The sequence below is a fragment of the Choloepus didactylus genome, chromosome 19, assembly GCF_015220235.1.
Source record: "Choloepus didactylus isolate mChoDid1 chromosome 19, mChoDid1.pri, whole genome shotgun sequence".
Classification (NCBI taxonomy): Eukaryota; Metazoa; Chordata; class Mammalia; order Pilosa; family Megalonychidae; genus Choloepus; species Choloepus didactylus.
In genome coordinates, this window is record NC_051325.1 from 31553312 (window position 1) to 31575747 (window position 22436).

At 37.9% G+C, this 22436-nt stretch overlaps 1 protein-coding gene across 3 annotated transcripts in view; it reads right to left on the minus strand.

Moving 5' to 3' along the window:
• ATRN (attractin) overlaps positions 1-22436 on the minus strand; it is a 183141-nt gene that overhangs the window by 40796 nt on the left and 119909 nt on the right. For 2 of the 3 annotated variants that reach the window (XM_037811187.1, XM_037811188.1), the window contains exons 22-25: positions 17706-17800; positions 14924-15002; positions 12988-13145; positions 1364-1425 (exon numbers count right to left, since the gene is read on the minus strand). In XM_037811187.1, the coding sequence (XP_037667115.1) occupies positions 1364-1425; positions 12988-13145; positions 14924-15002; positions 17706-17800 (394 nt within the window). Of the gene's footprint in view, positions 1-1118; positions 1178-1363; positions 1426-12987; positions 13146-14923; positions 15003-17705; positions 17801-22436 lie in introns of those variants that run through there. The other variant, XM_037811189.1, reaches the window with a different exon arrangement.

Here is a 22436-nt window from a genome sequence, read left to right on the forward strand (position 1 = left end):
TATTATTTTTACTAAGTTCAAAATTTGGAGGGTAGGGGTAATGGTTGTGTAGGGTGATGTAAGACAGTAAATCCTCATGTTCTACAGTAGGACATCAATAAAAAACTGAACTGAAAAATCAAAAAATAGTATAAGCATAGAGAGGTAAAAAAAAAAAACAGCTAAAATAATTTAAATTAGGAGGAAGCAGGGGTGGGAAGGTATAGGGCAGGATGCCATCATTTTCAAGCACTATAGCACTTAGTTGTCTACAAGCACTAGAGCACCTAATTAGTTGTCTTTTTCAATATTTATAATTGTATTCTCATTAAAAAAATTATACTAAAAAACAAAAGAGAGACTAAAAGAGAGAACTCCAGTGGACTAACAGATTTACTTTTAGTCTTAAAACTAGATAATCATCTGAAACATTTCTTGAAGAAGACGATGTACATAGGTAGCTCACATGGGTAACCATGATTAATGAAAAATTATTTTAGTCTCAAATTCTCCCCGTATGAAGAGCCAAATCATTAATAATTTAGTATAGGGTACATGGAAAAGCTGCCTCAAAAGAAACCCAGAACATATACACCAAATGTTTTTATTTTATCAGATTAGGCTGAATTTACACAATTGTAACTGACAAGTAACTTTTCCAGAACATAAACAAAGTGTGCTGGTTTGGAGCTGTTATGGACCCCAAAAAACCATGTTCTTTTATTTCAATCTTGTGGGGTGGGAACTTTGATTAGATTATTTCCATGGAGATGTGGCCCCGCCCATTCAGGGTGGATCTTAATTAGATCACTGGAGTCCTTAAGAGAGCTGAGAGCCCACACAGACCCAGGTGCTTGGAGACCCTTGGAGATGCAGAAAGAAGAATGTATGGAGATGCTAAGCTAAGAGTTTGCCCCGGAGAAGCCGAGAGAGGATTCCCAGATGCTTTGAGAGAAATGCCCCAGGAGAACCAAACAGAGAGCTGAGAGAAGTTAAGAGAGACAGAAGCTCAGAGACATTTTGGAGAGAACCATTTTAAAACACAACCTGGAAGGCAAAGGACCAGCAGATGCCAGCCACGTGCCTTCCCAGCTGACAGAGGTGTTCCGGATGCCATTGGCCTTTCTTCAGTGAAGGTATCCTCTTGTTGATTTCTTAGTTTGGAAGCTTTTATGGCCTTAGATTTTAAATTTGTAACCTAATAAAAGCCAATCCATTTCTGGTTATATTGTATAACAGCAGCTTTAGCAAACCAGAACACAAAGTAAGTTTCATCTATTGTGAAAACATGGTATTATTCTTTTCTTTTATGAGCTGATACTCAATTAATGGAATTAAGTGCCTGAATAAAAAGAACAGATATAGTTTGTATAAGTGAAATTACCTGAAAAAAGTCACGAAGAACTGTACCAGGTCCATAAAATTGCTGTGCTGGGAGAAGGCAATCTGTGACAGAAAAGCACAAAGTGTAATTATGGAGGTTAAGAAATAGCAACATTAACTCAGCCTTCTCATTTCCAGAGTTAAACTGAAAGGCATACTTTACATTTTAAAGAAGAAATTAACGAAATTTTTCCATTTAAGAAAAAGTGACCCATGCCTTTAGCTTCAATTCAGTTTTTCTTAGTAATTAACAAAATTAATATTCTGAGATGTCAGCACAACCTCCTACAATCACCCTCTGCTCTTTACATCAGATCTAAGTTCTTTTAGTCTGACCCTGAAGATCTTCCTGATTCCTACAATAAAACCCTATGACAGGCAAGTCAATGTATTTGCTACTTCCCTGTGCCTTCATCTCAGACAAAATGTTCTTCTTGTTTGCTTCAAATTTCAATTCTTGAATCTAACTCAAGGAAGGTGGACTCATTGTGTGCCTTTTGTATCTACAATTTTTATGTATTCAAGTGTGTACCTACTTCAAGATATTGCCCATTTGCTTATTATATCTGAGGTTTAGCTACAACTGGACAATCAATATGCTATCAGTCGGAACCTAAATCTAAGAGGCACTGTCGACTGAAGAGGCATTATTTTGTACATTACTAAAAAAAAACCAAAAAAACCTGCCAATTAAACTATGACATAATGCTTTCTAATCACTGACTATATGATGAATCATTATTTCAGAGATATCAGAATGTGAAAAAATGTGTGCCTCAAAATTTATTAAATATGACAACTGTTTTCTTATCACCCACAATATACATAGCACTGACCAGATATTATAGTGTATTTCCTGCTTTTAGGGAACATGGCTGTCCTGGCATAGCCATGGTAATATAAATGAAAGAATTATTGAATAAGGTGATAATTGTAGCAATACAGACAGTAAGCAGGACAAGAACCAAGGAATATGCATCTGGTTTTCCTAATCCTCCAAAACCCACTCCCCTGTCACCACAATGCCCATCCTATGGTGATGCCAGGAAAGTGCTGAGCCCAGGGCCCAGCATAGCAGTGGTGCAGTGCCTGCACTCTTTTTATGGCCAGACCCTCAAAGAAGCAGAAGGGGAGGCTCCTGCTGTTTGCCTGTTTGCCTTTTTGATGGTCCTGATTTTCTTTTTTTGTATTCCATAAATAAATAAAGTTCCAACACTGCCTGTTCAGGTCATAAAATATTATGGGAATGGAACCTGAGGTATTTTTATCCTTCCTCTAGCCATCATCTATAATCATGAATTCAGAGTTACACAGATTCCATACGATAGGATAAACCCCCACCTTTGCTTTTCTTGCATTTATTACAGCAGCTGTACCCAGTCCTGGGTAAGAAAATTCCTTGAAAGAAGGAAAGCTACAGAACATGACACAGTCCTTACAGAAAAGCTTGTAATAAGACCAGAGGAGGACAATTATGTAAACAAGGTTATTTAATACTGGGGAATGAAGATTCTAGGCTACAACAGATGAAGAGGGAGAGGGAAACAGATTCCAGTCCATTCCAGCCAGCTCTGTTTAGATTTTAACTGTTTAAAACATCAGTATTTCCTCAGTGTTTTATACTCTTTGATGGGTGCCAAAACAGTCTGTTGCTAACGGCACCCTCCTGAGGACCCAGCAAGTGCCTGCGTGTCCTGTGCTATGTAACACTTGCCAGTGCAGATGCTCTTTTGTTAATTCTTTATCACCTAAGTCTCCACGTTTACAAGGCCATGTGGGGAAGCAAAAGTCAACATTAAAATGTTTGTGAATGGACTGACCACTAGAAACATCTAGTCCTGCTTAACACTTAACACTAACATATATCCTCGCCCACTGTGTCAGACTTTGATATGGTGATGAACTTATTGTGCAAACTGAGATACTTCTGAGAGCGAAAGGGAGTGTGCGAAAACTTATGAGGCCCCTAACTTAGTTGCTAAACCACGCTGTGCAATCAAATCTGAAGTGAAGAACTCCGTTATCACACTATCATATCTCTGAACACCATCTATAGAACTGAAGTCACACCTCTATCTCTTTATCTTGCTCTACTTTTCTTCATAGCCCTTATTTGCTGAATAAATGAATATTTTTACTGGAAAAACTATGATCTCCTCTTCCTGAAAATCTCAGTAATACCTGATTGATTTTTCTTTCTTCTACAAAGATCACATAAACATATTCCAAATTTTTTTGTTTCCTTTTTTCAGTATATACCAGTCAGATTTTTCATGATTTATTATGAAAATGTTGAAATGGATTTGTGAGTTTTTCCTGATACTAAAGGTAACAAGGACTACCTATACTAAAATCTATTCAATACAAAGAAGAAAAATTTCATGGCAATTTATAAATAAAAATCCCACTGGCATTAATCTGTCTTTCCAGAGTAGATGTCAATTGTATACTTCAGAAAATCTACAATTTATGGCCCCCTACATTTCTACAACCTGATTCCAAATCAACTTCCAACCTCAGTTTTCATTTCAGGTCTACATTTTATCTGAAATTCCAAAAGTAAAAACAAACAAACAAATAAACAAAAAATAACTCTTTCGTATAGCTCATTTGGTGGTAAAACATGACAGGATCTAATGAGAGGCTACTTAGTTTTTTTTATCCTAGTGTAAAATACATATGTTTTGCTATGGAAATATTTTTATATATTTGATTGTGATGTGCTTGCTCCAGGCCCCTCTGGGCATGTTACATAAAAACTGAAAAACTCTAAACTCTAAACTTGAAGCCTGGCTAGCCTCAGGGATTTTGGATAGGAAAACTGTGGAACTGCATTTCCGAAGTACTTATTTGTGTTTCAGCCAAACAAGTGCCTTCAGTTCGCTATACAACTGCTTGTGGTAGATTGAACTGTATACCCAGTTTGGACATGTTTTGGGTCTTGATCTGCATTCTGGTGGGTATGGACCCTTGCAAATAAGATCTCTTAAAGATATTACTTCAGTTAAGGTATGACCCAATGAATCAGGTTGGGTTTTAATCCAGATTACTGGAGTCCTTTATAAACAGAGTAAAAGTCAGATGGAGAGAATCCATGGGAACAGTCAGAAGCTGGAAGTTAACAGAACTCAGAGGAGAAAGGAGAAGACATCATCATGTGCATCACCATGTGATGGAAAAGCCAAGGAACTCCCAAAGATTGCCAGCCAGGCAGAAGATACCACCCAAGAGGCTAGAAACCATGAGTCAATAAATTCTGGTATTTGTTTTAGCAGTTAGGAAATCATTGTATGGTATTTGTTTTAGCAGCTAGGAAACTAAAACAGCACTTGATACTGTCACCAGAGGGCACACCCGGCCTGTCTGCAATGTGGGTCCTTCCTCCTTGCCCTTGTGGCCCAGCAAATGCATCCTCTCTCACGCAGCTGCTCCCATCCTCCACTGGGTGTCAGCTCTTCACCTCTACCTTCTTTCAGTGCTTGATCAATTTCTCTGCTAAGGCATGTGATAACCATCTTCTACTCTATACTGTGGCTGCGTACAAAGAAATATACTGGGGGAAGAGAATTCCTGCACTATTCTGTCTACAAAGATACCAATTACTGCCTTTTAATTTGTTGTAGGAGAAAGAATGAAAAGGTAATTCCCTATCTCCCACACATGAATAGATAAACCTTTTATTTCAACAATTTATATGTGGTTCTCAGACTCTGAAGATCTTGCAACAAGTCAGAACCCCAGGTCTTACTCCTGCAGATTCAGATCCTGTATTTTTAAGCTCGCAGGTGATTCTGATGCTAGTGCCCCTGCACCATACTTTAAGAGACTCTGAACTAAGGAATTATAAAGAGAGACATGGCCCAAACCCATCCCTGGGAAGGGAATGGAGAGGATGTTTTGGAGTTTCTGAAAGTGCTAGGGAATATGGGGTGACTACACGGTGGGACTGGGGAGGCTCTGGAGACTCGGTGATTACTTTGTGCCCAAGCGTGTCACACCCTGAGGGAGGATGCCTGCCTTCAAACAAACTCCATGGCCATGGACCAGGGCATTGGGAGCAGCAGCCAGCAAATGAAGAAGACCAGAGGGCCTTCCCCAATCTATTCTAGACTCAGTGAAGCCCTGAAGCTCTATTATGTCTCTGAGAGAATGGAATGGGTTCCTGTGACTGAATTTCTCATGATTTAAATTATTAATAAATTTGATAAAATGGAATAAAACCATGGTGGGTAGAGGCTGGGCCCAAGCCTAATATAAAAATAGGAAATGATGACATTTCTTATACTCAACTACCATTGAACAAATTCTTTCGTTTTTAACATTTGTATTTTGCAAGGCATCTCCTATGTGCAATCCACCAATTAAGTACTCAAAAATCTGAATGACTGAATGCTGAATGAATAAAGAACCAATGCTTAATATAGAAGGTGTGAAAAGAGAAATGGAAAGCCCTCCAGTTGGCTTTAATATTTTCCACCAAGAACTATCTTCATTGGTATAAGCATGCAGAAGCAGGGAGAGGACAGGAAAGGACAGCAGCCATCAGGCTCTGAGAAAACCTGGGATAGGTCTGTGCGTCTGCCTTTCTGCTGCTCCCATGGCACCAGTACTGAGCTCTGCCAAGGCTGGGAGCCCATCCGGATCAGGACCCATCTGCAACTCCCAGAGGCCAGGCTCTGCAGACACTGAAGACCTTGTGAGTGCCCCCTCTTCACATCAGGACCAGGGATGGCATAAAGGGCCACGGCTGCCAGATGGGTTCCTGGCCTGACCGTGGCAATCTTGCCACACAGTTCTGGACACTGTGAGGCTGGAAACCAGGAAAGGACTGAGTTCTCCCATAAGAGTCTGGGTCTGCCTGCAAATCGCCTTCCCACTCATGCTTCAGCTTTGCCAGGGTGGAAGATTTTGTATATTCTAATCTGGCTGTAGTGCTGCCACCTCTGTGAGTTTTGCTGTGATGCAAAACAACCTTTTTTTCTATGGAATTCTATGTTCAAACCACAGGCTCTGAACCGGAGCCAGTGACCATCACCTGGCCTCACACACCACCCACCCAATGCTGGTTTGTGCTGGCACTTAAACTTTATACCCCAGTTCTGGTCAGAGCCTCAAGGCCACACTGTGCTGCTCATTCTCAACATGTGAGCTAACACTCAACGTCTGTCTGCTCCCCGCCTCTCACCTCAATACTGCTCTGTGCTCGTTTCCCCAAATTTCCTTCTAGCCATCCCTTTTCACTGTTCTGCAGAATTTTATTCCATTTTATCAAATTTATTAATAATTAAAAAATCATTAGAGAACTACATATACTTGGTTGAAATATCAAAAAAATATTGACGGGCTAAGAGTGAGAAGTACTGGTCCCTGCCCCTCCTTTCCTCTTCTAAGGCTTTTCTCCAGAGGACTCCACCTCTGTTTCTTTTCAGTTCTTCTGGGGGTTACCTTCCTATCACTAATAATATTTTATTGTTATTTCTCAAAATCCATTTTTGACATCACTTTCTGACTTCCTACGATAGCAGAAGGTGATTTAGCCCATTACTCCTTCCCTCAGTGTAATTACAGTGCTGTTTTTCATGCCTGTTAATTTCTGGGCTGTTATCCTGAAGGTGACAGTGAAGGAAAGATACCAACAGAGACAGGAAATGGATATAACACCCTTGGATGTAGGGAGAGGATACACTATTGCCCACAAATAGCTTCAGGAGCGGGAACAAGGCAGCCATGGCCCACTACAGGGCAGCTTCCTTGGCTTCACCAACCCCCAGGAGGAGCCCCCCGGGATGGAGGTGAAGTTGGTTGGCTCCCTTTGCCATTATTGCCAGGGGGTTGGGTGGACTGAGGGAGAAGGGGCTTTGCCCCTTAACCCTCCTGATTGTTCTAGAGACTCTGGTTATGTACCCAAATTCCCAGCCGTGGCCAGTAACTAGCAAAACCCCATTACATTGCTGTGTGCTTCCTGTAACAGCGAACATAAGGTCAGTTCTGAGAGGCACTATTCTTCAGCTGGCTTAGGCTGCAGGCCCAGATGAGGCACATTCCTGCCGCTATCTGTAGGAGGCTAAATAATATACCTGTACTTTTATTTCTTGTTCTATCACCTCTATTAACTGTTTTCATTTTTTATTATGGAAAATTAAAAACTTCTAGAAAGAATAGAACAAAGTTGTGATGCCTACTCTAATGCTCAAGTATGTATCCATCCAGCATACTTTAATGGAGTGTCTACAACTGACTACACTTTGACACTGAGGACACAGAAACATAAATGGTAGGAAATTTTTGTACAGTGAAAAAACAGACAAGTCTATGGCTATGGAGGCACAGGTGAGGAAAGGAAGTCAGTCGTTCTGGGATGTGTCTACAGGTCATCCAACTGAACCCCTCCTCTGGGTTTCTATTCAAGAATTCCACCTGGACTCCCTGACTCAGGCCTGGCCCCTTCTAGTCCACTCACCAAATGCAGTCAAAGGGGGTCTTACTAAAACACTGATCTTTGGTCACTTTCCTCTCTAAAACATTTCAGGGATTCTCAGTGGTTTTTAGGATATGTGTTCAAACCCCTCAGCTGAAACCACCACACTCTTCAAGACAGCCCCTGCCCAGATCTCCAGCTCCTTGCTCACAAGCACCACTACCTCAGCTCTTCCAAACTCCTGGTAGTTCTCATCTCTCCCCACATCCTGTTCCTCAGGGCTCAGCTCTGGTGTTGCCTCTCTTCACTCAGACTCAGGGGACATGGGGCATACTCCTCCCCTCTCCTGGCTCCCAGGATATGTGGACACACCCTCATTACCCAGCATCTGGCACAGCACTGAGGATCCTGCTCTCTGCTCATCTACTGCTGGATCTTAAAGGTTAAGTCTAATGGATTCCTTGTCTATAGAGATCCCAGGAAGGAGACCCGCTGGGGATAGCGAAGTACTCATCCTAGTCATAGATGGTGTCCACAGATGTTGTGGTCAGGGAAAAACTCAGGAAACAATGGCATTAAAGAGCTGAGAACAAATGATCAAAGCCAAAGGTAAAAAGCAGAAGAGAGGAGACTTTCAAGAAGAAGGAATAATAAATAATGATGATGAAAACCTTGAGGCAGTACAAGAACTTTAAATGCCATTTGAAACAAAAAAAGGATTTATACTTTTAGTTTAATTCTAAGTACATTTCATGGCTTTACAATTTTTAAAACCCTTAAGGAGTATATATGACTAACACCAGGAGGTATGTAAACACATTATCATGCAATAAATACAAATGTTACAAGTTTATCTGACATTATTCATAATAGCCAAAAAAAAAAAAAAAAAAAATGGAAGCAATCCAAATTTCCTTCAACTGATAAATGAATAAAATGTGGTATATCCATACAATGGAATATTATGTGGCAATAAAAAGCAATGAAGTACTGACACATGTTACAACATGGATGAACCTTGAAAACATTCTAAGTCACACAAAGGACTACATACTATGTGATTCAATTTCTATGAAGTGTTCAGAATAGACAAATCCAAAATCCATAGAGACAGAAAGTGGATTAGTGGTTGCCAGGGCCTGGGGTGGCGGTGGGGGGCAGAGGGGAAGGAGAAATAGAGTGACTGCTAATGTGATGGGGTTTTTTTGGGCTGATGAAAATGTTCTAAAATTGATTGGGGTGATGATTACACAACTCTGTGAATATACTAAAAATCACTGAATTGTGTGCTTTAAGTGGGAGAATTATATGGGATATGAAATATATCTCAATAGAGCTGTCATTTTTTAAAAAAAGCATATCTGAGTCAACAAAAGTTTCATACATCCCTTGCTCAGTACAGCAATCTTGTCAGACCCCATAAACAAAACTAAATCTAAATGAATACCCAGTTCTCAATACAAATTCTGTGTTCCTTCACTTGTGAACACTGGTCTCTTACATAACATAGCAGATGAAACACCCAGCATGGAGAGGGCTTTAATATTGGTTCCACATTACAATAACAACCTCTGTTGCAGAGCCAGTAACAGGCTGGAATCCCAGCTCCACCACCCACCTTCCCACCTCATGTACAACGTCTGCCTGTCTAGTCTCTATCTTGAATACCGCCCCTCCCAAACTAGAGCCATGGATGAAGCCAGGTGAGCTCCCTGCTTACTGGGGAGAACAACTAGGATAGTTTTCAGAATATGGGGGCTGGGGGAGGGGGCATTCACCCACGGGAGCAACTGACCAGTAAACAGGCACAACTGGCTTCAACACACCCACCCTCCCTCCTACACACAGCTTTCTCAGTCTCAATGCTTTTTTTTTTCTCCTAACTGCATCTATAAAGATTTTTATAGTTAGTTTCAAATTCCCTCAGTTAGCAGTTATAAGTTCTGATCTGTTCCTAATTATGGATAAGAATCCTGGGACCAGTTCAGAGTGAAGGAACGTGAGTTTAGCATTACCATTTTTAAAACACCAATGTTTACACGAATTTCAGAGTAGAGATTTAGATTTCCTCAGTTACTTTGCTTTAAAACATGAGAATCAAAGGCAAAAAAGCCTACTGTCTGCATTGAAAGCTATACTGAAATTTAATTGAATGAACTATACCGCACAATTTCCTACTTTCTTCCTTAAATAAGTCTACATTTTTACTGAATTTGTACAGTTTCTAAGAGAGATTGTGTGTGTGCGCACGTGTGTATGCATGCACTTAAAAGCTATACTACATCTAGAAAAGCTAAATAAAGCTCTGGGGAAAATAAGGCAGTATAGAAACATGTACCCCCTGTTGAGAATACCACTGCATCTGCCCAATCCTGCCCTCTCTCAGGAAGATAAAAGCTCAGCCTTCACACAGAGCAGTCCAGATATAGGCCCAAGCACAGACAGAACCAGTGTCAATTGGGCTCTTCTGTGACGACACTGAGAACACACAATGCCACAGTTCTAGTCACATTGTTTGTGGATACTGAGTTATTTGCACCAAAGAGCAAAAAGACACATCTCAGTAGAACTTACCTGCTTTGTCAAGAAAAGCTTGGCAAACTAAATGGTGAGCATGCCATTATGTATTTTCGAAAGTGCTCCTGAATGTAGCATTCATAAGTGGATCTTATTCAAGTTAATGATCCAGCCCAGGTGAAGAGCAGCAAAAAATCAGGGAGAAAATCAACATCTCTTTGATTCTTATGCCTAAAATTACTACTTTATAAAAGTAAGTTTGGGGAAGAGATCCTTCTACAAGGAAATGCTCTAAAACCATTTCAGAGGGTGGAGCAACAGGGCACTGGGAGAAAAAAAAACCACTAGAACTCGGCATTGGAAACAGCACGGCGATCTGCAGCACAAAAGCCTGTTTATAAGCAGAGAGCCCTGTTTCCAAATGGAAAAACATCAGCAGTGTAAGCCAAGATTTTCATTAAGAATCTTTAAAAATATTAATCATTTTGCAGCTACAAGCAACAAAGCCTAAGGTTCAACTGGATTCAGAATATAACAAGGTGTGTCAGTATGAAAACTATCTCAACTTAAAGCAAGTCAATAAATTATATTTAATAGAACCCAAATATAGTATTTTGCATAAACATAACATAACACAATTATATGATCTAAGGAGATAATTCCAAAATAGAATTGTACTGACTGGAGTTTGTAGCATAACCTCTCTGGAGCGAGAAACAATCTAAATCCCTGCTAGCCCCACCCCAAATGCAGCCTATGGCAGCCAGAATTCTAAGATGCCCGCAAGAGTCCCACAACTTGGGGTGCACGCCCTGTATAATTCCCACCCCTTCAGGGTGTGTGGGAGGCCTGACTTCATCAGGTGTGTCCATTTAAAAAAGAGTCTGGAAGTTAGAGACAGAAAGAGTCAGAGATACTTAAAGGTGCAGTAGATGTTTTCCTGCTGGCCTTGAAGGAGCCAACTGCCATGCTGTGGAGAGGGTCACATGGTAGGGAATGGGGGGCAACCAAGAAAGTGGGGATGTCAGTCCTGCAACTATAAGAAAAAACTGAATTCTGCCAACAACTAGTGTACTTGGAACCTCAGATAAGATCACAGCCCTGGCTGACACCTTGATTTCTGCGTGGTGAGACCATGAGCAGAGGGCCCAGCTAAGCCCTGCCAGGACACCTGACCTACAGAACTGCTAAGATAATAAACAAGTGTTGTTTTAAGCCCACTAAGTTTTTGGTAATTTGTTATAAAGCATCAGAAAACTAATACACAGTCTGTTTTCCCAAAGAGATTTTGAGAAAGGCTCTGGGAATCACTGAGAGCATTTCATCCCTGAATTGCTATGCACTACTGCTCTTATCTTATAGATGGGAAACAGGCTCAGCAAGGCTAAGTGAATGATCCAGCCCTGCGCTCTACCCAGTGTGACAAGGAAGATAGAACCATGGTGAAGATGCAGAAGATTTGCATTCTAAGTCCTGGGTCTACCCCTTAGCAACTCCCTCACATGTGAAAGTATTATGAGGTGGTAAACAAAGGTAATATGGCTTTTCAATGGTTCATACTGAGTCCAGAAATTATGAGGGAACTGTAACAGACTTGTAACCAGAGAAAAGGCAGTAAATATGCTAAGAAGAGATCTGGAGCAGACATACAAGTGGAGAAAGGTATGAGAGTGAAATTACTTTTGCTCAACATTTATCCCACAAGTAATTTTTTTTCTGCTTTTATTTGGAAGTCTGCCTTGTATAATAAGGAAGTGATTTTTCTTGTTTGTTTGTTTTTTATGATTCCTAAATACAGGATTACTTAACAAGAGAATTAAAAGCCTAAGGAGCCTAGTTTGCATTTTTCCAAGACATTTCATAAGCTTCACCAGGGATTTAACAAGCAAAAATGGCAAGACCCCTAGAGAATATATTTAATATGTTCATATAAGGTTGAACCAAGAACAAAAGGGGCTGTGGGCCAAAACACATGCCTAACATTCTGACATGCAGTCTTTGTAAGTGACCCAGAACAAGTGTCTCACATGCAGAGCAAGGCTGAACAGATCCTCACATGACCTCTTCAGCCAGATCCCTGAGTCACCTGGCAGAGACTGCTGGATGGAGACCTTCAAATATCTATTCTAAACTTTCTGTTGAATAAAGAAAAATCCAAGTTTTTAGGCAGGTGGACACCCGGAATAAAGACCACATTTCCTAGTTGTTTTTGCTGCTAGATGTCACGTGTGATTAAATTCTGACCAAGGAAACGTAAAAAGAAGTATCTCCTGGCAGCTTCTAGTAATCTGGGACAGGTCTACTGTTCCATCATCTTTATCCATTCTACCAAGTGGAGCACAGATGTGACAGCTATAGGAGGACCAAGAAGGTGAGAGCTTTGCTCTAGGGATGATGCAGTGACAAGGAGTAAGAAGGTGGTTCCTGAAGGTGTTGTGAAGCCAGATGGCCTTTTAGCCTGGGATTACTGACCCTTAGAATTTTATGGGGGAGAAACAATCTTATAAATTATTAAAACCAGTATTCAAGGTCTCTATTGCTTACCCCCAAACCCATTCCTAGTGATATAAGTCCCTAATAACATTATTGAGTAAACAGTAATGAAAACAACCAGAAAAAGAAAAACATGGAAAAGCAAAGAGACAAAATGCCAGAAGGCATGATACGTGACACTAAAAAGCACTTCTTACCTGAATTTTGATGGGCCAGGTGAAATTACTGACATAAACAAAGAAAGTGATATTTGGGTGGTTGCGGAAATCAAACTTCTCATTAGAAAAGCTATCTTTGTACTCCTTAATATTGGTTTTTGAAACAACAGGCATCTCTTCTCCAGCCTGAGTCCCAGCTGTTAGAAAGAAAACAATGACAGAGAAAAGACTTCTTTTTCGGACAAAATCTGTCCTCATTCATAATAAGGATATTAGATGGCATTTACCGAACACTTACTATGTTCCAGGAACACCTTTTAAAAGCTCAAACTGATTTAATCCTCACAACTCAAATGTTATTCTCATTTACAGTTGAGGAAATTGAGGTTCAGAGAAATTAGGGAACTTGCCTCAGGTCACACAGCCAGCAAGAAGTGGACCTGGGATTTGAACCTGGGCACACTTACACATAAGCCTGTACCCCTAACCAGGAAACCTTGTAACTTCCTCACACTCAAAGAGGCTACATGTGGCCATGAAAATACAGAAACCACTAGAAACATATTAAATAAGCAGTGGCATTAACTGTTTGCACAACACTTGAATTTCTTTCCATTTCTCCTTTATTTATGGCTTGGCTCCAGACTCTCATACCAGGGACACTAATTCACTCCTCATTTCCTAACTTGCAGTGGCCTCAAACTGTAACAGTAGTCAAGAGGAAAGAGCTCAAGGGGTCATTCAGTTCTACGTCTGCTACCAGCTACAATGATATTTAAGTCCCACCAACTTGTTCTAACCTCATCCTATTACCAGAGTTCTTCAACATTTCATATTCTCCCTTAGTCAGGGATTCCAGTATCTGTGAAGATTCACAAAATGGACTTTTTTCCATGCCCGAATCAAATTCTCTGTGACTAGAGCCCAGATTGTCACATCCACAATGAGATGGTCACAGCAAATCATTATTCACATGCTTAGAGATGACACCTTTCTCCAGGCAAATGCTCTGATAATTCAGACTTTTCCTTAAAAGTTTCTCCTCATTGCAAGTTGCTGAACTTTTTCCGAATTCTACATAATCTTTTATAACGTGATAACCATAGGTGACATACAAAGGCAATACCCTCATTTTGCATCCTAATTAGTTTTCTGACCACAAAACACTATTGCAATAGAAATTATGACACAGTTGCCATTTAGTGAGAATTTCCTGGGTGTCAAGCACTATGTGGAGTACTTCGCCTATTAACTCATTTAATCCTCACAACACTCTACGTGGCCGTTTTTATGATCCCACTTCATACACGAAGAAACTGGTTCAGAAAGGTTAAGTAACTTGCCCAACAGCACAGTGCAAGTAAATAACAGGCAGAATTCAAACTCTGGTCTGTCAAGCTACATTCTTAGCCACTACATCAGGGTCAGCCTTTATTTCTTCAGATTTTCTGCCCAGCAGATCTTCTTAATGAATCATAGTAAGATAGCCAAGTAAGACAGCAAAAGGTGTGCAATTAGAGCTTGATGTAATTCCTGAAGTACATTTCTTTGTACTTACAGAACAAAATTGCATTCTATTTAAAATGCTTCTATTTTTTGAAACCAGAGTCACCTGCAACTTTCACTTCTGAAGCCTGGATGGGGATGAGCAGCCCAGTGGCCTCAGCAGTGGTATTCGTGATGGTAATAGGGTGGGAGGGTATACATGTAATAGCCTGACACCACCGTGGGCTTTGACATGTATAACCTAATTTGATCTAAACAACAATTTTAGGAATATTGTCTTCACTTTACAGAGAAATAACCCCGAGGTCTAGAGAGGGGTTTAAACACTTGCTGAAGGTCTCACAGTTAATAAGTGGCAAAGATGGGTTTCAAACTCATCTGTCTATCTCCAGGGACCCTTTTCTCAATCCTATATCACACTTCTCAATCTATCACCTCCAACTGGAGGGTGTGCCCTAGGTGCCTTTACCTGAGAAACTGGCAGCCCAGGTGATATTGAGATTGAAGTTTTTGGAGGCATTGATGAACATGTCCAAATCCCTGTTTTGCTGATAGAAGATGCAAAGAATTAGAAAATTAATTATAACAGTTTCCATACTTTAAAATAAAGCAACATTCAAATTTTATACATCACCTTTCTGAATTACATTAATATTTTATGCCTTAAAAGAAACCCACACTTATAGAAGAGTTAGCAAAATTTCTAACCCAGTTTTCCTTAATCAAAGCAATATATCCCAAATAAAATTTAATTTCCTTCCCATGAAAGTATATGGAATTTAATATTTTATCAAATGCCCAAGTCCATGAAACAGTATCTGTTAAAAAGACCCTCACTAGAGGGTCACAAAGATATATATTCTCTGACCTATATTAGGGGGATAAGCTTCCCAAGTCTCCTCTGAGTAGACATCTCCGAATATCTGGAGTGCTTACTCCTTATCAGTAACACATCTGACCAAGTGCCCCAATTTATTTATAAATTAAACCCATGTACTTCTGAACTCAATCTCATAATTATACAAAGTGTAAAATTGCTCCCAAACTGGAAATGGTTTTTAAAAAAGCAGATAAAGCTGAAATGAATGAAATTTTTGAAGTAAATTTTAAAAATAATTTGTATTCATTCATGAGTCAAAAATATTTTTCTCTCACTAAAAATATTCTTTCAAGAAAAATATGACTGAGTATGCTTTATTAGCTTTGAAAACCCTGTTTACCACTTAGAAAGGGTAGTCTAATTCAATTTATTTTGATTTTTTGGTTTTGCTTAGATATCTCAGATATCTCTGACAAATCTGCTGGGCCAAACGGAAGAAGGGAATTATTGATTATGCTAGGTAAATTAAAATAGTAATTTTAAGGTTTCAGTGACATTTGGCTAGTAAATCTCTTTGCTGAGGTCAAACATTGTTTTTGCAAACTAATCAGAAACTGCACTTTTATATTTTACAAATGGATTCATTCCGGTTGAAATTCTTCATTCTGGAAGATCTTAAAAAGAGCTGGAAATTTTAGATGTTTAAGAATGTTGTTACGATAGCTTTTAAAGCACAAAATCACAACAATGGAAACATTTCTAAACATCCATTTTCAAAATGTAATCCCCAAATGACAAGACTTTCACAGAGCAGTTACCTTCTCGTTTACTGATAAAATATCACCATCTTGAAGGGATAGCTCAAGAGCTTATTTAAAGTATGTACTGGTAGCACACTCCCAACAATTACCATTTTCATAGAAAGTATCAATAAACTTGAAATCTTTGTCCTTGTGTAAAAACAGAACCCACACAGTGGATTACTCTTAAGCATTCTGTCATGAAATAAACAGGGACCTCCAGAAAAGTTCCAAGATTTTCATGGTCACTTCCCACCTCATTAAAAAGCATTATAAAAATTCTACTGTGTTTTTTTTTTTAAGTAAAATTAACAATATCAATTACAAACTAAAAGAATGAGAACTTTACCTACTTGTTTATGTGAACAGTGAATAAATCTTTTGTGTTGCTTTTGCTATAACCTTATTCTGAAATATCCCTTCTTAAAAAAAATTCTAGCCTACACACCTTCTCAAATGATACACCTACAGTTTTTCCATAAAATATTTTCATTTAAAGTCATTTATTATTTTTATTTAAAGTCATTCACTCTTGAGAATGTTTTTTCTTTAACACATCTTTTCTTAATTTTATTACTGAAATGCAAAAAAACAAAACAAAACAAAAAACAGCAAATCTTACTTTCATTTAATTGTAGAGTAAACACCCTATACTGTGGACCTTTATTCTATTACTTATTTAAAAAAATTTTTGTTAACAAAGGAAAACATTTTGGCTTATTGCCATATTGTTTTTTGTGTATTATTTGTCAGGTTTATTGTGTCAAGAATTTTTTTTTAAACTTTTTATTAGAGTAATATAGGTATAATTCAGAAAGGAATTTGTAATAGTAAATGACTTTATGTGTGTTGCTGATAAATAAGAAACTCCAAGGGGACTTCTAAATGGTTTGCCAAAGTTTAGTGAAATTTCATGAAGTATTGGAGTGAGTACTGAGTGACTTTATACATTGTTGAAGAAACTGTAAAGGCCTATCTTCCAATCTGAATGCTTCACTTGTATATGTCATGCTGTGTTGGCTCCCTTCTACCACTAGGTACTATCTTATGGGGATAACATTAAGGTCAGTGGATATAAACCCCCATTTCAATTAGTCTTCTTAATAATTTCAATTATTTTTTGGCCTACTTCTTGTCAGGCCCAACTAACCTGTGCTAGTTTTACTTCCAACAAGGCTGAGAACTTATTCAAGGAACAGAAGTGTCACCTCTGACACCTCCCTTCCTGTTTGCTTGTGCTGGATGCACTGGTATTAATTTCAGTTTGCAGTTTCTTTGCAGGTGCTCTTTGAACCTCTGGTCCATTTTGAGAGGGTAAATTTGGGTCCTGCAATCTGCCCCTCTGATACCAAAGCTCCCCTTGCACTCTTCTCTCTTGTTTTCTGAGGCTATAAGGGGTTGACCACAAAGCAAGTATCTGTGGGGTTGGTGAAGGTCTGTATATCAGATCCTGGTACATCTGAACACCATTTTTGCCTTTAAGATTCTATTATTTCTTTCCTGGACCTCTAAAAATCATCTTGTGTATTCCACTGTGGAGACCACTGCTATGGCAATACTTCTATCCATAATGACCAAGAAAAATATCCATACGAATTCAAAATAGAAAAGAAAGACTTCGAAAACCTTACTTCATCAGGTGTAGCCACAAAATTGATGGCTGTGTAATAGCGGTCATCTTCCTGGGATAGGCTAAAGGTGAACTGATAGTCAATAAGAAGGGTATCTATGAAAGGAAAGAAATGAGGATTTAAAAAAATGAAACAAAATAAAACAGATCTCTCAAGAAAGAGAGGTTTTCTCATAAATTCAAGAGCCAGGAAAGCACTCTAGCTTACCTATACCCAGAGGCTGGGATGTTTTTCAAAGAAAATCAAGTCTGTGGGTAGCATCATTTTATTTGGGTTAACCCAACAAGCCTTCCTTATACTATGACCCTGGTTGAGATTTCACCTAACTCAACCTACAAATATTAACTGAACAACTATTACATGTTAGGATTTTCTTAAGGATACAAAGACATAAATTCAGGGTATAAAAGGAACCAGGACTCCATGGGAAAATGGTGGATTCCAGGACTGTGGCAGAGATTATGTGCCTCGGTTCTCTTGTTCCAGAAAGCAAAAAAGCATTCAAAGAATAACATAAGGTAGTAAAAAGACATATCTTAATAGACAGCTTACTGGCCAAAGTTGGTAAACTTTAATTTTAGGAAGTCTACTGTAAACTTTTTTAAAAACTTAGAATAGAGTGAAACATATTGAATATACGAAAATTCAGGTATCCATTATGTTCCTGAAATCAGAAAGTCCTGTCTCACAAATCATGTAAGACCTTAATAAATGAATGACAAAGGTGGCATCACAAATCAATAGAAAAACTTATTCTACAAAGGCTTTTGAGAAAAGTAGTAATTATCTGGGAAAATTTGAGAACCTCATCCCACATTATATACCATCTAAATTTTCAGATGTATAAAATTTATTATAAAAACTAAACCATAAAAAAACTATGAAAGACCACAGGTATTTATCTGATATCTGAATGAGGAAAGATGCCCCAAGCTAAAAAGGAAGAAAAGACTTCACGAAGGAAAAGTTTGCATTTAAATAATGATTTCTAAGCATCTATACATCAAAAAATCATGAACAAAACTAAAAGACAAATAAATAATGAAAATATGTACCAATTATGATCAACAATGATTGTTATCTTTAATATATAACAAGTTTGTGCAAATCAACAAAAAAGACACATTGCAATAGATCAATAAGGGCAGAATATAAACAACCAACTCATAAAAGAAATAAAAATGACTAGTGAACATGTAAAAATGTTTTGGGTTTACCCAATAATAAAAATACAAATGATAATGACATTTTATCTATCAATTTAATAAAGATTTAATAAAACGGTAAGACTCAATTCTTGCTGAAAAAAAATAAGAAGGGCATGCATACACAATATTAATCTTTAATAGTTGATCATACTTGAGTTCTTGAGATTAAACCTTCCTTGGCCTTGATGATTTATTATTTAAAAATATCCCCTGGGTTTGATTCACTAATTTTTTATTTGATGTGCTAATATCTTACTCAGGAGTTTTATGTTGATGTTATTAAATGTGATTGTCCACTACCGTTTTTCTTTTTTTTTTTTTTTTTGTTTTACTGTCTTCCTACTTTGGTATCTATCTGATAACAATAATTGGGGTAACTTTTCATCTTTTTCTATCTCAGGAATAGTTTATGACAGAAATTACCTGCTCTTTGAATGTTTGGAAGAACATTCCATGAAACTTTAGGTCTGGTGCCCTTTTAATAAGTAGAACTTCAAATCTTTTTCAGTTTCTTCTGTTTATAGGTATATTTAAATGTCTTCAGCAACACAAATTACTCTGGAATTTTACTAAAATATCATATATTGTCTATATTAAATTTTTTTCATGTAAAGTGGTAGATAGCATTCTCTTTTAATTCTTTTCATCTTCTTTGAGCCTATAGTTAGTCCCTGTTTTTAATTCTTAATATTTCTTTTAAATTTCCTAGCAAAACAGGAAATATATTTTGTTCTCCCTGGCAAATGGCATAGTCCTTTGCACCTTAACCATTTCAGACTGGCCTGACTTTCTAATTGGCAGACTTTGCATCTCTGTGCCTTTCCTGCTTGCAGGTTCTTTGGCCTACACCAACAAACATTTAAGGGCTCACAGAGCATCTGATTTATCATCATGGAAGCTCTCATAACATTATCCAACCTCCAACCACTAGCATTTGCATCTCCTCACTGGAGAATTTTTTATGATTGTCAGAGCCCACTCTGCTTGCCTGGAGTGCTGGGGAATTAACTCCCATGAAGCAGCCTTCAACAAATGAATGGAAATCAGATGCATAAAATACCCAAGCATCCTCACCCCCGGGGTAGTTTAACTCCCCCGGGAGCTAGTTTGGAACTGGCTCTCAGAGGTGCCCTATAGGATTAAGCCCCAGGTGCCCACAGTGGTGGCTGGCTTGATTATACACCTTTACCAGCTGCCTTCCCTTTCTCACTTCCCCACATTCCCACCAGTGTTTCCTGGGATCACTTCACAAATAAACTACATGCATTTCAATCCTTGTTTCAGAGTCTATTTCTGGAGATAACTAAGATAACAAGCCTTCCCCCAAACCTATTTCTATCAGTCTTTTCAAAGAACTAGCTTTTGGTTTTATTGATTTAATCTATTCTACTCTACACCTTCCTATTTCATTAAGCTCTGCTTTCTTCTCTTTATTAATGCCTTTCCAGTAGCTTGATTCAGTTCATTAATCTTTCTTGTTTTTAAAAAATAATTTTAAAAGCTATATTGAGGTATAATTATGTGTCACAAAATTCACCTATCGTTAAGTGTACAAATCAATACATTTAGTAAATTTATAGAGTTCTGCAACCATCATCACAATTTTAGAATATTTCCATCACTCAAAAAGTTCCCTTATGCCTGTTTGCAGCTCATTTCATTCCTACCCCAAGTGCCAGGTTCCCACAGACCTGCTTTCTATCTCCATAAATTTGCCTTTTCTAGACATTTCATATAAACGGAATCATACAATGTGGAATCTTTTGCATCTGGCTTTTTTTACTTTACTTAATATTTTTGGGGTTCATCCATGTTTTAACATGTATCAAATTAATTCCTTTTAACTGATGAACAGTATTGCATTGTATGAATATACCACATTTGGTTTCTTTACTTATCAGTTAATGGCCATTTGGGTTGATTCTAGTCTTTGGGTATTATGAATAATGATAGTATGAGCATTCACATATTCGTATTTGTGTGGACATAGACCTATGTTCACACTTCTTGTGAGTAAATTCCCAAGAGTGGAATTACTGGGTTGGATGCAAACTGTTTTACAAAGTGACATTCCCACAGGCAATGTATGAAGGTTCCAGTTTCTCTGCATTCTTGCTAAAACTTTGTATTGGTTTTGATTATAGTCATTCTAGTGGTTATATCTCACTGTGGTTTTAAGAGGCATATCTCCAACGACTAATGATGCTAAGCTTTTTTAGTGCATTTTTTGGTTGGTTATTCACATATCTTCTTTGGTGAAATATCTATTCGACTCTTTGCCTATTTTTAATTGGGTTGTCTTTTTATCAGTTATAATAGTTCTTTATATATTCTGGATACAAGCTTTTTATCAGTTTTACGATTTCAAATATTTTCTCTAGTCTGTATTTTTTTTTTTTATTATTTTTTTTTAATACAAGTTTTTAGTTTTGATAATGTCCCATTAATCAACTTTTTCTTTTGGAATTATATCCAAGAACTCATTTCTCCACCCGAGGTTATGAAGTTTTTCTATTGTTTTCTTCCAGAAGTTTTATAGTTTTAGCTCTCACATTTAGGTCTATGATGACTTTTGAGTTAATTTTTATGTATGGTATGAGATAAGGGGCTAAGTTCGTTTATTTTTTGCATGTGGATATCCAATTGTTCCAGTGCCATTTCTTGAAAAGATGATCATTTCCACACTGAATTAATTATATTGGCAGCTTTGTTGAAAATTAATTGACCATAAATGTTAGGATTTATTTCTGGACTCTCAATTCAATTCCATTGATCTATATACATATCCCTTTATTTCTGGGGCTTTTTGTTGTAAAATATGGTAGCATGTGTCTCCCAAATTTGTTCTTTTTAAAAAGTGTTTTTGCTATTTAGGTCTTCTGCAGTTCCATATAAATTTCAGATCAGTTTATCAATTTCTAAAAAAACAGATGGCTGGGATTTGACAGGGATTGCCCTGAATGTAGATATCACTTTGGGGAAAAGTGCCACATTAATAATATTAACAATAATGTTGTCTTCAATCCATGCATATGAAATCTCTCTCTGTTCATTTAGCTCTTTCATTTCTCTCAACAATCAAGTCTTGCATTTCCTTTGTTAAATTTATTCCTAAGTATTTTGTTCCTTTGATGATATTGTGAATGGAGTAGTTTATTTAATTTCAGGTTAGTATTGATCATTGCTAGTACATGGAAATACAATTAAATTTTTTATACTGATCCTGTATTCTACAACCTTGTAAACTCACTTATTAGTACTAACAGCTTTTTTTGTGTGAATTCCACTGGCTTTTTACATAGATGATCGAGTCAACTGTAATGATAGTTTTTCTTCTTCTTTTCCACTCTGGATACCTTTTCTTTCTTTTCCTTGCTGACAGTATTGATTAGAACCTCCAGCACAGTGCTGAATAGAAGTGATGAGAGCAGACATCCTTGCCTTGCTTCTTATCTTAGGGGAAAGCATTCAGTCTTTAACCATCAAGTATAATGTCAGTTCTGGGTTTTTCTATTCCTAATTT